General features: G+C 35.4%; 2 protein-coding genes across 2 annotated transcripts in view; one reads left to right on the top strand and one right to left on the bottom strand.

Annotated features, from left to right (window-relative positions):
* Nucleotides 1-15000, bottom strand: part of LOC135215923 (latent-transforming growth factor beta-binding protein 4-like) — a 593663-nt gene that overhangs the window by 145465 nt on the left and 433198 nt on the right. The gene's annotated exons all lie outside the window — the stretch shown is intronic.
* LOC135215324 (uncharacterized) overlaps nucleotides 1-15000 on the top strand; it is a 76832-nt gene that overhangs the window by 40523 nt on the left and 21309 nt on the right. Inside the window, exon 3 of the mRNA XM_064249884.1 lies at nucleotides 1264-1350. Coding sequence (XP_064105954.1) covers nucleotides 1264-1350 — 87 coding nt within the window. The remainder of the gene's footprint in view (nucleotides 1-1263; nucleotides 1351-15000) is intronic.

The raw sequence follows: 15000 nt of genomic DNA on the forward strand, positions 1-15000 counted from the left end.
CTTACAGCAAATAAATATGACTTCATTTCCTCTACAGAAAGGCATAAATTTGTTGTGAAACCTCAGAATAACCTTTGTGTCTTTTTTTCAAGGGCAAATGTAAGGCTTGTCTGCACTTCCAACACTGGAGGCAGCATTGTGTTATTGTTCACATTGAAATCAGAACTAGCAACTCTCCTTGTTTGATACTGCAACTTGTTTATTGACTGGGGATCTTATAGATTTTCGCTGACACATCTTATGGTCCCTGTGAGCTAATAATGGATATGCATGGGCCTATATGCTTATCTAGGTCATCTGTAATCATTGGCTTACTTGCTCAAGTCTCATGTTGCTGGAGAGAGGCATTGGGCATTGAGCATATCTATGGTGTATGTTGTCTCTAAGGCAGTAGAAAGAGAAGCATGTCAGACAGGGAGAATGGTTCTTATGGGCATATCCTGGATACCAATGGAATCCCATTTTGGAGCTGTGTGTGTGTTTCAAGCTTTTTAAAAGAATAATAGGGTTTCCTTTTTTATCATTTTGAGGTATAATGATATCAGGTGACCTAAAATAGTTAGTAGCTCATTGGGATACTCGGCTATCTCAATTTTTGCGACAATAGGCCCCTGACTTGTGGAAGAAGACATCAGCTAACTGAAAAAATATTTGAGAATTTTTGTGGTCAAAAAACAACATTCTTATTGCCAGTGCAGCATTTTTTGCAAAGTTAAAAGAGTCACTTGGTAAACTTGTGTATACCGACGTTACCTTGGGAATGTTCTTTTCTAATAACAAAATATTTAGGCCTTTTGAAATCATCTTAGGAGTCCAGTGACTTTAGACAGGCTATGAGCTAATCAATACTTTTCCTTCCCATAATAGCAGGTATTATTTTAATAACAATCAAAATGTCTGCAACTGTGTGGGCTTTCATAATCAAATGTGTCCTCCAAGACGACAAGAAATACACTGACTTAGGTAAACTAAATCCAAAATAATTATCTACTCTAATGCCCTTTAATGGCAAGATATAGGCTCATTTCCAGGTTTGAAGGGTCAGAAAGATTCCTATTTGTGAATACTTTGGGAAAATAAACAAAAGGTCATGATGTTTCCTGTAGGTTGGCTCCTATACACAACTGTGAATTTTCTTTAAATGTTTGATAAGCAGCAATCCACGAATGGTCTCCATTTTTTCAAGTCGTCCAGTTAGTTCTCAGAATTTGTTCTCTAAACGAAACTTTATAGTATTCTCTGAAATAGTCATACTTACTGCAGACTCAGAGGCAACTACAACCACTACTTCTCTGGGAACGACCACTTCTGTAACGACCACACAAACAACAACAACTGACACAACAACTGGTGAGTTTTAAAAAGAGTTTACTGTTGTTTTCCTATTAAACTGACCTACTTCAAGTAAGTAATAATTTTTGCTTAATGAATCTTAGAAGTCGCTTCAGTGGCTGGCAGGAAAATTTCCTTTTTTTTTTCTCCTGAGCAAAATCTTGATCATATTTTCTTAATCACAAACAAAGACAACTAAAAGTATGTATACATTTGCAATAACCACACTGGTGCTTTTGAAATATAAAATCAGTCAACATTTTCATACATGCACAACTTATTTGCCTTTATAATTAGGGTTTTCTTGGTGACTATGCTAAATCAAGAGTTACTCTTGTCGCTGAATCTAGACAATTGGTGCATGGAATAAATTCATGTTAAAAAATGAAGTGTACCATTACACTTTTGAAAATCTATACAGCAAGTAAATAGGCTTAAATTTCATGTTAACCAAAGAGGCATGAAATTATTTCTTAAAACCTTGGGACAATTCATATTGAAGGTCTTTTCTCCTGAGCTAAATACAGGGGCTGTGTGCATTTCTTATGCTCAAGCAGAAATGTGCTATTGTTCATATGAAAACCAGAACAATTGTTTATACATTTCAATCCTGCAACTATCTTTCCAGTCCTTTGGCATTGCCTTTACATCCCAGATCTTTTCCAGTAGTGTGCATACCCACTCTGCCTAGATTTCCCACTGCTTTAATCATCTCTATTTTTACCACTGACTTTCCTGCAGTTTCATTCACTTTTCCTTTCTTTATAGCATTCTTGAAGTCCCTCTCTGATGTTTGCTATTAGTCTTTCTACTGGAGGAACATCTTCCAGTTCTTCCCACCCATTCTTAGTGTTTAAAAGCTGTGGAAAATATCTTTCCATCTTCTCTGTACTTCCTCTTCCTCGATTAAGATACTTCCATTTTCATCTTTAACCATTTCTACCTCTCTTACATCCTGCCTTTTTTTTCTCCTTACTTCTGCACTTCTGTATTTTATCTTTTCTCATTCTGGTGTTCCCTTCGTCTTATATTACTCTCTCTCTTGGCTTCTCCATGTGCAATCGCTACCACTCTGTTTCCTTCTTTGTCCGTCTGTATTCCTCTCTTGTTTGGCAGTTATTATCGTCTTCCCACCCTCTTCTGGCTATACGATTTTTCTTCACAACTGTTTGAACATCTTGATTCCACCACCAAGTTTCTTTTTCCCGTTGCTGCTTACCATTTGTCCTCCCACACACCTCTGCTGCTATTGGCACCACAATCTCTCTCATATCATCCCATATCTATTCTAGCTATCCTGACATTCCAAATACACATCTCTCTTCTTTGTAGCAAACCTTCAGGTGGTCCCCCTGTTAATCTAAATTATTAGAGACCAATTGCTACATCCTTCCCTAGTCCAAGAGGTGGTAAAAGGAAAAACCATCGGCCTCTTGGCAACATAAGTAAGCTCAGAATTATCAGCTTCAATGCTGATGGCCTGTCAGCAGCGAAAATAAATCTGCTCTCTAACCTGAAGGCCAATGTACTGTGCATCCAAGAGACTCACAAAGATCTTATACTGCCTAAAATACCCGGCATGGACTTAATAATTTCCCAACAAAGCCCAATCCACGGAAGTGCAATATATGCTAGTTAGAAATCCATCATTCACAAAAGTAGAGACCTATCCAAGGATGGGCTGGAGAGCCTACAAGTGGAAGCTGAACACCTAAATATCACTTCAGTCTACAAACCCCCTCCTGCTACTTTCTTGTGGTGCCAGATCAACATCTCTGACAATAAGCCCTGTCTCGTGGTTGGGTACTTAATAGCCGCAACACTGTCTGGGGTTACGATAGCACCCACCACAATGGTGAGGCAGTGGAGGAATGGGTCCTTGCTTGTCACCTTACAATCTTGTATGATGCAAAAGATGAGACACCACATTTCAGTGCATGATGGAGGAGGGGATACAATCCAGACCTGGCATTTCTCTCTGGTAAATACCACTAATCTTTCTCAAGAACAATCATGGACCCAATACCAAAATCCAAACACCAACCAGTGGCTATTGACATAAAACCAGTCATACAAACCCGCGAAACAAAATACCGAAACCCCAGATGAAACTACCGCAAGGCCGATTGGGAAGGCTTTACATCTGATATAGAAAATGAAATTGCGTAAATTGTGCCTGACCCAGAGCAATATGAAGATTTCTAATCACTGGTGATAGGAGATGCAAAGGAAAACATTCCCAGAGGTTGTAGAGACTTGTTATCCCTGGTCTCTCAGATCAAAACAAACAAATATATCAAGAGTACATACAGGACTACAATGACGATCCTTTCTCTGAAAACACCTTGGAGCTTGGAGAAGACTTGTTATCATCACTATACCATGAAAGACGCGAATCTGGCAAGAAACCATCACAAACATCGACATGACTCACAACAGTAAAAAGGCCTGGAGCATCATCAAAAAGCCTAACTCAGAAGACCTGCACCCAGCAAGAATAGCAGCAGTGACCCCTAATGAAGTAGCCCATCAACTCCTAATCAATGGAAAGACCAACAACCAAAACAGGGAGGGAGGATATCTAAAGAAAATGAAGTAATACATGCAAATCATCTTGTCACAGAGTGATGATATATTTGAACCGTTTACCATGAACGAATTACAATCAGCCGTGAAATACATGAAGTCAGGGAAAGCTGCTGGTCAAGACAGAGTTGCGGTCAAAATGATTCTGCAATTCCGAGTCAAGGCTAGGACTTGGCTTCTTGCTCTTTTCAATAAATGTGCATTAACATATCGAGTCCCAAGGATATGGAGAAGAGCAAGAGTTGTGACCCTTCTCAAGCCTGGTAAAGATCCAAGCTCACCTAAGAGCTAACGCCAATATCCTTACTTTGCATCATCCTCAAACTCTACGAATGCATGATATTGTCCTGCCTAGACCCCCCCATCGAGGAACAACTAACAACAGATCAAACAGGCTTTTGACCAGGACGATCATGCTGCAGTCAGGTCTTGAACCTAACATAATTTATAGAGGATGGATTCGAGAGCAAACAAATTACAAGTGCTATGTTTGCCGATCTCACAGCTGGCTATGACACAGTTAACCACAGAGCTCTTCTCTTCAAGGTAGCCCAAATGACCCCAAACCCCATCATTGTGCGCATCATTGGATCACTCTTAAAGAACAGATCTTTCTATGTGGAAATGGACGGCAGGAAAAGTAGGTGAAGGAAGCAGACAAATGGTCTCCCACAGGGCTCTGTACTTGCCCCATAATTATTCAACATCTACACAAATTACCTACCACAACTCCAGGACATCCGGAGGTCTGATGATCTCTGTATTGCAACACAGTCATGTTCCTTTAAAACCATCGAAGAAAGACTGACAAGGGCATTATCATCTCTCTCAGACTATTATAAAAAATGGCACCTCAAAGCAAACCCCATGAAAACTCATGTATGCTTATTCTATCTGAACAACCACCAGGCATACAGAAAACTGAAAATAAAATGGGATAACGAGGAACTGGAAAACCATCGGCATCCAGTCTATCTTAGCGTCACTCTTGAAAGAACACTTGACTTTCAAATAGCATGTCAACAAGCTCAAGAAAAAAGTGGCCACCAGAAATAACCTCCTAAGCAAAATTGCATTCACCAAGTGGGAAGTAGATGCAAAAACTTTAAAGCAAATGGCCCTAACACTATGTTACTCCACTGCACAATATTGTGCTCCTGTGTGGGAAAGATCAAGTCACGCCAAAAGAGTGGATATCAAGCTAAATAAAGCTTGATATCCACTTTGTATAGACTAGCCCGCGTCGCACAACCTATTTTTTTTTCTTTTTAACTTTAGTTTAACCAGACCACTGAGCTAATATTAACTCTCCTAGGGATGGCCCGAAGGATTAGACATGCTATTTAAAATCTTTATAAATTATTATCTAAAAATTAGATATTTGTTATCTGCAATATATATTATCTAAAAAATAAATATTTACTATTTGGAATATATTATAAATTACTATATCTTATATTTTATTGTATAAATGATTAAATTTAAGGAATTTTAAAATATTAAAAAGTTAAAATTTGTCACTTTCTAACAATATTTCTTTAAAAGAATATCTTCTGAATAATATGTCTCTTTGGATTCTATATTTTGGACAGATTTTAAAAATATGTTTTGCTGTTATTTGTACTTTACATATTTCGCACATAGGTATAGGGGCATGGGGGTTACTCATTAGGTAACCATGTGTCAGTTTAGTGTGACCAATTCTTAGCCGTGTCAATATTACTGAGTTCTTGCGGCATTTCTGATAGGATGATGGCCACGGGTCTACAGTTTCTTTTATTTCTCTTAATTTGTTGTTAGGATGATTTTCCCTCCAGTTATTTTGCCATTTTTTCTTAATTACCGATTTACTGCGTCTAATATAATCTTCTAGTGGTAATAATTCTGCGGATATTGGGAGTGTTCTAGCGTCTTTTGCATAGGTATCTGTTTTTTCATTGCCTTCTAATCCTATGTGAGATGGTATCCAACATAGAGTAACAGATATCTGTTGCCTTTCCCTTTCATGTAATGTATATCTAATTTAATTTATAATTTTGTTTTTTGGAGTATAAGAGTGTATTGCATTTATTTAATTTAGTGAATTGCTAAAGAGGGTTACTTCATTAAACTGGTTTTCAGATATAGTTGTTAATGCTGTTTTTATTGCTAGTAATTCAGCAGTGAACACTGATGCTTTGCTTTGTAAGGAGGCTTGGGTCTTTATATTGTTTCCATAAACAGCGAATCCAACTCCCATATCATCTTTGGAACCATCAGTATATATATGATTATTATTGTGTATCTTGATATGCTCCAGAGCATATTGTTTCATAGCAAGGGGATTATTCAATTTATTAATGGGTATTGTATATAGTTTGTTACATATCTGGGGAGCACTTATCAACCATGGAGGTATTATTTTGTTAAAATTGTAAAATTTAATATTACAGAGGTCATTTTCATTAAATGATCTATTAGCTCTAATAGGGAAGGATGGGATCATTTTTGTAGTACAGAAACAATCTGGATCTTTAAATAAATCTTTGGTTTTTGCTGGACTATTTACAATTTTTAAATCTCTGCACATCGTTATCTTGAATCTATAAGATAGTGGCATTTCTCCACTTTCTACAATCAAGGATTGGACTGGTGATGATTTGAATGCTCTAGTGGCTAAACGAAGCCCAAGATAATATTAGCGCTGGATCTAGCATTTTGAGAGTAGTCTCACTAGCAGAACTATAAATTGGACTGCCATATTCTAATATTGGCAGAACTGTAGCCTTATAAAGTTTCAATAATGTTTCTCTATCAGCACCCCATGAAGTGTGGGCTAATTTTTTCAATATATTTAAAGCTTTCAAGGCCTTTGCTTTGGTATGTCTCACATGGGCCTTCCAGTTCAAATGATTGTCAAAATATAGGCCTAAGAATTTGACTTCTGGATTAAATTGGATGGGAGTGTTATTCATGGTAAGAGCTATAACTTGATTTTTGAACCAGCACTGATCCTTAAAAAATGTTATTGCTTGTGTTTTTTCAACAGAAAATTTAAATCCAACAGATAATGCCCATTGTTCAATTTTAGCTATGGAGATATTTAAAATTCTTTGGACGTGGCGTAGGTTGTTTGAAGTGTAAAAAAATAGCAAAATCATCAACATATAAGGTGTTGTTTACATCTTTTGGAAGCATTTTAACAATATTATTGATTGCTAATGCAAATAATGTGCTGCTCAGTACGCTGCCTTGCGGGATACCCTCTTTTTATTTCAAATGTTTCTGATAATACTGTTTCAATTTTAGTCTGGAATGTTCTTTCTGTTAGGAAATTTCGTAAAAAAGTTGGGAGTTCACCCCTTAGATTTATTTCATATAGAGATTTTAAGATTGAATATCTCCATGTTGTATCATAAGCCTTTTGAATGTCGAATAAGACTGCTGCAGTAATTTTCTTTTGTACAAATCCTCTTTTGATTTGATCTTCTAGTGATGTTAATGAGTTTAAAGTTGAATGATTTTTTCTACTTCCAGATTGGGTTGCTGCTGGAACTTAATTTTTCTCTAAATAACATATTAAGTCTATTATTTACCATTTTTTCCATGAGTTTACACAGACAACTAGTTAGTGATATAGATCTATATTTATTTACTGATTTTGGATCATAATAGAGTGTGTCCATGCTTTGAGTAGTAGTTTCTTTTTCCATAGGTGATTATGAAATTTTAATAAGAATTCTTTGGCTTTAATGTTCAGAAGTATAAGGAGTTCAAAAGAGATATTATCCTTTATTGGGGCAGAGTTACTACAAGTTTTTAATGAAGCATCAAATTCTTCTAATGTAAATGGGGCATTGTAGTATAATTGTTGACTTCTTTCAATATTAATTATATGTTTTTCTTCATTCCTTTTTCTAATGCGAAAATGTTCGTCTAAATTCAAGCTATTGCCTATTGATTCTAGGTGGCGACCTATTATATTTGATATTTCTTTTAAATCATGAACTCTTTTTTCCCATTATGTAATATTGGGGATCTAGGTGATCGACTTTTGCCATTAATTTTTCTAAATCTATCCCACATTTGTTTAACAGTGTCACCTGATAAGTCTGAGACGTAATTATCCCAAGATGATTTCCTATTGCTAATAACTTTTTTCCTGAATTGAGCAGATATCTTATTCAATAAAGGTTTGATATAATCAATTTCCATAGCTATTAATGCTAATCCTTCAATGTATATCTATTACTTTTATATAATGTTATATATTTGGTTTAGTCTGTCTAATCGTCTACTCATCTTGTGCTTCAGTTTGATAATTTCTGAAAGTTCTCTAGACTACCATGGAACAGGAATTATATTTGGCTTACAAGTTGTGATTGGTATTGATTTATTTCCAGAACTAATTACGAAATCTGTAAAATATGAATGAATTTCATTATGATCATTGTTACTTTGGAAAGGGGAAACATTTTTGGTAACCAAATTATACTTTTCCAAATCAGCTTTTTTAAAATTAAATTTTGGTATAAATTGTTGATGATTATCTTCAAGATATGTGATTACGATTGGGTAGTGATCACTGGTATAAAGGTCATCCAGAGTATTCCATTCTAATGTCTACTAACGAAGTGGAACAAGTTGACGGGTCTACAGATGATAGGGTCCCATGAGTTTTTGAAAAGTATGTTGGGATTTCATTTTCATTCAGACAACAATAGTTGTAATTAAGTATTAGATTTTCTATGTCTTTACCTGGTCTATCTGCGTCGATGGTACTGGCATCCCATAAAGGGTGGTGAGCATTAAAATCACCTAAAATTAAAATTGGCTCATTGAAATGTGATAAAATGTTTGATAATTGAGTCATATTATAATTTTCATTAGGTTGGTTATATAGACTGCAGACTAAAATGCTAGATTGCTTTGTCATTTGCAGGCGAATTGAAGATATTTGAAATGAATTATTATTAACTGTAACTTTATCATAGGTCACACGATTATGAACATATATTGCTGTTCCTAAAGTTGCCTTCTCCTGAAACGGAGGATGCCAGAAAAGTAATTACTATTGATGGGGACTGGGTTATTACCCTTAAACGCCGACTGGACGTATTTTTACGTCGACATTTTTTTGTCTCTCGGGTGCCGACTGGACGTATTTTACGTCGACATACAAAAGTTTTTTTAAAAATTCGCGAAAAATACTTTTAGGCCTACCAGCCGAAAACTCTTGAATCACCGCGCCTTGGGGGATGCTGGGAGTTCACGGATCAAGGTGTTGTTTTGTTTACAATCGTACGCAGGCGCGCAAGCGCGAATTTCTTTCTTGCGCACTAAAAGTATCTGTGGACACATCTCTGAAATTATTTCGTCACTTTGACATAATTTTTGTACCATTTTTAAATTAGCCGTTACATAGAGTATTATATATGAAAATGTGTCGCATTTTTATGTAGAATACAACAAAAAAATACTCATGATTGTAGCTTTTATCAGTTTTAAGATATTTCCATATAAATACGATAAGTGCCAAAATTTCAACCTTCGGTCAACTTTGACTCTACCGAAATGGTCGAAAAAACGCAATTGTAAGCTAAAACTCTTATATTTTAGTAATATTCAATCATTTAACTTAATTTTGCAACTAATTGGAAGTCTCTAGCACAATATTTTCGATTTATGGTGAATTTATGAAAAACTTTTTCCTTACGCTCCGCGCGGTAACTCTTCCGAAAATAATCATACATGCGATTGTGGTAATGTTTGCACCATTTTAAATTAGCCGTTACATAAAGTTTTTTTTATATATAAAATGTGCGCAATTTCATGCACAATACAACTAAAAACAACCCATGGTTGTAGCTTTTATCAATTTCGAAATATTTTCATATAAAAAAATGATAAGTGACAAATTTTTCAACCTTCGGGTCAATTTTGACTCTACCGAAATGGTCAAAAAACGCAATTGTACGCTAAAACGCCTATATTCTAGTAATATTCAAGCATTTACCTTCATTTTGCAACAAATTGGAAGTCTCTAGCACAATATTTCGATTTATGGTGAATTTATGAAAAAAATAACATTTTCTTTACGTCCGCGCGGTAACTCTTCCGAAAAAATCATACGTGGCGATTGTGGTAATGTTTGCACCATTTTAAATTAGCCGTTACATAACGTTTTTATATATGAAAATGTGCGCAATTTCATGTATAATACAACAATAAATAGTTGAAGGTTGTAGCTATTCTCATTTTCTAAATATTTGCATATAAATCACGATAAATAGAGAAAAAAAACCACGTTCGGTCACAAATTTGACTCTACCGAAATGGTCGAAAAACGCCAATTGTAAGATAAAACTCTTACAGTATAGTAATATTCAGTCATTTATCTTCATCGTGAAACAAATTCGAGAGTCTCTAGCACAATATTTAAATTTATGGTGAATTTTTAAAAAAACTTTCCTTCCCTCCGCGCGCGGATTCTCCGCCACAAATCTCCGAAATGCGTAAGTCCCATTCTCGGAATATTTGCTCCATTTCATATTAGGCATTTCATAGAGTTTTATATATGAAATGTGCGCAATTTCATGTAGAATAAAACAAAAAATATTTGAAAGTTGTAGCTTTTCTTATTTCCGAAATAATTGCATATAAAAATATATATATAAAAAAATTCGACATTCGTCAACTTTAGCTCGTCAGATATGGTCGAAAAACTGCATTTGTAAGCTAATATTCTTACAGTATAGTAATATTCAATCATTTGTCTTCATTCTGAAACATATTGGAAGTCTCTAGGACAATATTTAGATTTATGGTGAATTTTTTGAAAAAAAAAAAATATGTGTTTACGTAAGCGCGTTACGAATTTCATGCATTGATTTTGTGATAATATTTTTCTCTGTGTTGCTTTTATCGTTTTACAATGTGTTATATATCAAAATGATCGCAACTTAGTGCACATTACAACGAAAAAAAAGTAACTTGTTACCTTCAACCGTTTTGCGCACAGCGCGATTTGAATACAATTATATATGAGATTTCGTTTTTGCGCTATCATATATTGCATTATTTATATATGATAATGATAACTTTTTTCATTTCTGATGGTTGCATACTAAACTTCAAGCAATGACAAAAAAAGGAGCCAAAATGAACTCTTAATCTTGAAAACTAAGCGCGCTGTGATTTTTTGAAAAAATATTTTTTTCCGCTTACGCGCTCACTCTCAAACCCCTCCGGCATACGGGAGTCATTTTTTTATTTACCGCTCCGGCGTTTAAGGTTAACGTGTTGTAAACATATGCACATTGGTTCATGTTGCTTTAGGAGTCTTTGTATTCCCCCCAAGTGCATTCGTGTTTTTCTGACCGTTTATGTTCCATTATTTTGAATAGTTGGTTTATATATATATATATATATATGATATATATATATATATATATATATATATATATATATATATATATATAATTTTTAAAAACTATGGGTAATTATTCACTTAATTAGCTTTAATGTTCTATTTGGGTTTTTGACATTTCTGTGTTATCTTCTGATTCAGTAGTGAATTTAATTTCTTCTTGTTTGGCTAAGAAATTGTCTAACACTACTATTTGGCTCTCACGATAGTATTGTAAGTGTCTAATACACATACAATCTTTAGTATGTAATTCTAGCTGGCTTGAGATATTATCTTTTCTAGCTAAGAAATTCCTTATCGCGTTTATCATTTTCTTTATATAAAAGTTTCGTTTCTTTGCACTCTAGCAAAAAACATTTATGGCACCCACATCGTTCATGGTAAGATTCGGTTTGGTGTGTTACGCCTTCTTGGATACACTGCTGACATTCAGAATTATCGTTTTGTCTTCCTTGGATTGATTGAAATTTGTCTTTAAATTTTCTTGGTAAGACTGGCGAAGGGTTTATTTCTTCAGATTTACTTTGAAAAAACTATAGAAGAATTCACTACTTTAAATTTACTTGGGAAGACTGGTGATGGACTTATTTCATCATTATTATCTAAATTAGGGGATGTTTTCCTGTTGATTTTAGGCATTTTCTTCTTCTTGATGTCATTAGTATTAATTTGAGTTTTTGGGGAGAAATTATTTCTTTCTCATTTTCTTCTTGTTTGATCAGCATGATCTTCCTTTCCAGAGTCTACAGATGGCAATTCTTCATCTTTCATTACTATTTCATAAGGGTTGCTTATTAGTACTGTATTGCTAGATTCTCCAAGAGACTTTTTGTCAAGTTCTAAGTTTGTTGACCTTATTGTTTGTTTTTCGTTAGTTTTTCCAGGTATTATAAAATGTTTCTTAGACATTACTTTTTCTACAGCGTCTCGATATGATTTATTTCTAGCAGGGTCCATTAAACCTCTTGATTTTAATTCTTGCTTTCCTTCTGGAATTGACATGCCAGACCTGCTTATTAATAGTTTTAATTCAGTGTTATATATGTAGTATGGGCATATCTTTGATGTCGCATGATGGTCTTGTCCACAATTACAACATTTGGGAACGCCACAGTCCAGGTGGTTTCATGACCTTCTGAACCACAGAATACACAAATTGGTTCATTTCTACATTTGTTTTTTGTATGTCCATACTTAGAGCTATTTGTGGATTGAAGAGGATTTGGTACATGGAGTAATACCTCTCTTCTCTGGCCTTCTATTTTAATATTAGGTAGAGGCGTCTGCCCTTCAAATTTAATTTTAGCTATTCTCAATTTTTTTCCCTGATGTCTTTTATTTGAGATTTCATATACTTTTACGTTTTCAATATTGGGATATCTAATTTTTAATGAGTTCAATAACAATGTCTCATCTGGTAGGCCATCACAATCATTATTGGGTGGTAACATTACTGTTCCCTCAATGCTGTTCAATTTGCCATGTCTTTCGACCGTGGCATTTATCCCATTCATATTATTAAGCATTTGATAATTTTCTGATTGAAGTTTTGTGGTAGCTTCTACTATCCATTCTTTTCTTGTTATAGATCTAGATATCATTTCTTTGGTCGGGTACTGAGCTAATAAAATATTTTCAAATTTAGCAGCGGTCAGCTCGGTTTCTGTTTTAAAAACCAAGTATCTTGGCCAAGTGCCATATCCAAATAACGAGACAAAGTGTACCAATGTAGGATCTGCTCTGTATTTAGGTTGTCTGTTTCGAAAACTGTAAATTTCACTTTTTTTTCCTTTGTTACTGGAGGAATTTCCTTTTGTGCATTAAGTATGGTTCCATTATTATGTTTGATTTGGGTATGATCTGAATCATTGTTTACTTCTTTGTTTACACTTTCCTGAGCCAGTTCCAAGTCTGCTCCAGGGTGGTCAACAATGGTGGTTAATGTACCATCCATAGATACGAGCACTGTATTATTTCAGCCAGGTAGTCCTCCGCCCACCATATTCCTACGTAAAACGGAGCCCAACAAGGGAGGGATGTGTTATGCGACTTTTAGTGGCCACCCCTATATGCTACAACCTGGTTATACACATGGCTCCAGAACTTGAGGCGTCATCAGTCCGTTGAGATCAGACCCAGCTCTGGGGGCCATGTTTGACATAAGACTTTCCCCTCGCTCGGGCACGTCAGGTACTCAAATTCTACGGGTGGAGAGACATGTCAGTCCTCTTCACCCTCCATCAAATCAGAAGAGCAGTCAGAGCCATAATCCAAAGTAAGTCCAAGGTTGTCAAACTAATGGTCACTCCTGATAGGGGAAGAAGTTAGGGATTGAAAATAGGAGAAGGCTCAAAAGTGGGCCGAGCTTAGCCTCGCCTGTGTAGCATGGTTAGACCTGCCAAGGTAGGGCACTACTCTGCTACTGTAGCCCCACCACCACATCAAGGTGCCAGGCCATTGGTGGGGGAAATATGTGATACAAGTTGAAGCTTCTGACTGTGGCATTGGAGCTGTTCTACTTAACCCTCTCCGGTCCGGATGGGTTGAACCTTTTGTTTACGTTCCGGTCTTAGTACCTTACCTGTCGGTGAACAGTTGAAGAGATAGACGCATTGAAAGTTCCCACAAAATGCTTTCTAATTTTACCCCTGTATTTTTTATCATGACTAAAGTGGTACCATTGGAAAGCTGAACGTTTATTCTAGCGTATATTAAAACTTCTTAAAAATAAAATCACAACTACCACCGTTTTAGATGTGATAAAATAGGAACCAAAAATATATTTTAAGCGTTTCTTATTCTCTTCTCTGATTCAAAGGTCGAAAAATATATTTTCTGGTTAATCAAATGTAAATAAATTTTACATAAGTAGATAGAAAATTTATGACTTACAGTGATGGTAAATATTTCAGTCAACATTAATTGTTATTTTATGAATGGCAAGGCAATAAACAGAAGCATCCATCAAGCATTTCATGGATGGTTAGTTTATAGCCGACGCTGGCAGCACTGATGGCTAGGTAAGTTCCTCATCGTCTCAGCTCCTCCTCCTGTCTTTGACATTCAGCGTCGGCCTGGTTGTTATAAACAACAACCAAGGTCATAGTTAGATCCCGCCACGTGGTGGATTTCTGCTTTATTCTTGTGCTGTCTTATCAGTTCTTGTAATGCTAGTTTTTTGTCGTGCTTATCTGACTTTTTCATATTTTCACACTTCTACATTCACTTTTGTTAAAAATTCTGAATAAAGAAATATAATCCTCTCCATGCCTTTCACCTTCCAGGGCATAAAAGCCTCACTGGCATTTCTCCTTCGGCTTTTGTCACAGAATTTATGGTGATTTCAACCTCCATAGCTGTATATTATAGACCTACAATGAATGTAATTATAGCATGAGCTTTCGTATGTTTTCAAACATACTTCAATATCAAAATTAAATATTAAGGCAAAAACGAAAAGCCATCTTAAAATGAAACAATCAGTAGTTTAAAGGTGATTTAAAAGCTGATTTATTATGGATAGTTGCCTAACAAGTATACATTTTATACCAAACCATCGATTCCATATCCTCAACGAAATCCGGTCAGTAAGAAAGTTATATCGTCGTTATACTCTTGTTCAGTAGTTGGGCTCTTTTAAAATCATACCAAATAAGCAAAATATAGTGTTCTGT

The sequence above is a fragment of the Macrobrachium nipponense genome, chromosome 5, assembly GCF_015104395.2.
Source record: "Macrobrachium nipponense isolate FS-2020 chromosome 5, ASM1510439v2, whole genome shotgun sequence".
Taxonomy (NCBI): domain Eukaryota; kingdom Metazoa; phylum Arthropoda; class Malacostraca; order Decapoda; family Palaemonidae; genus Macrobrachium; species Macrobrachium nipponense.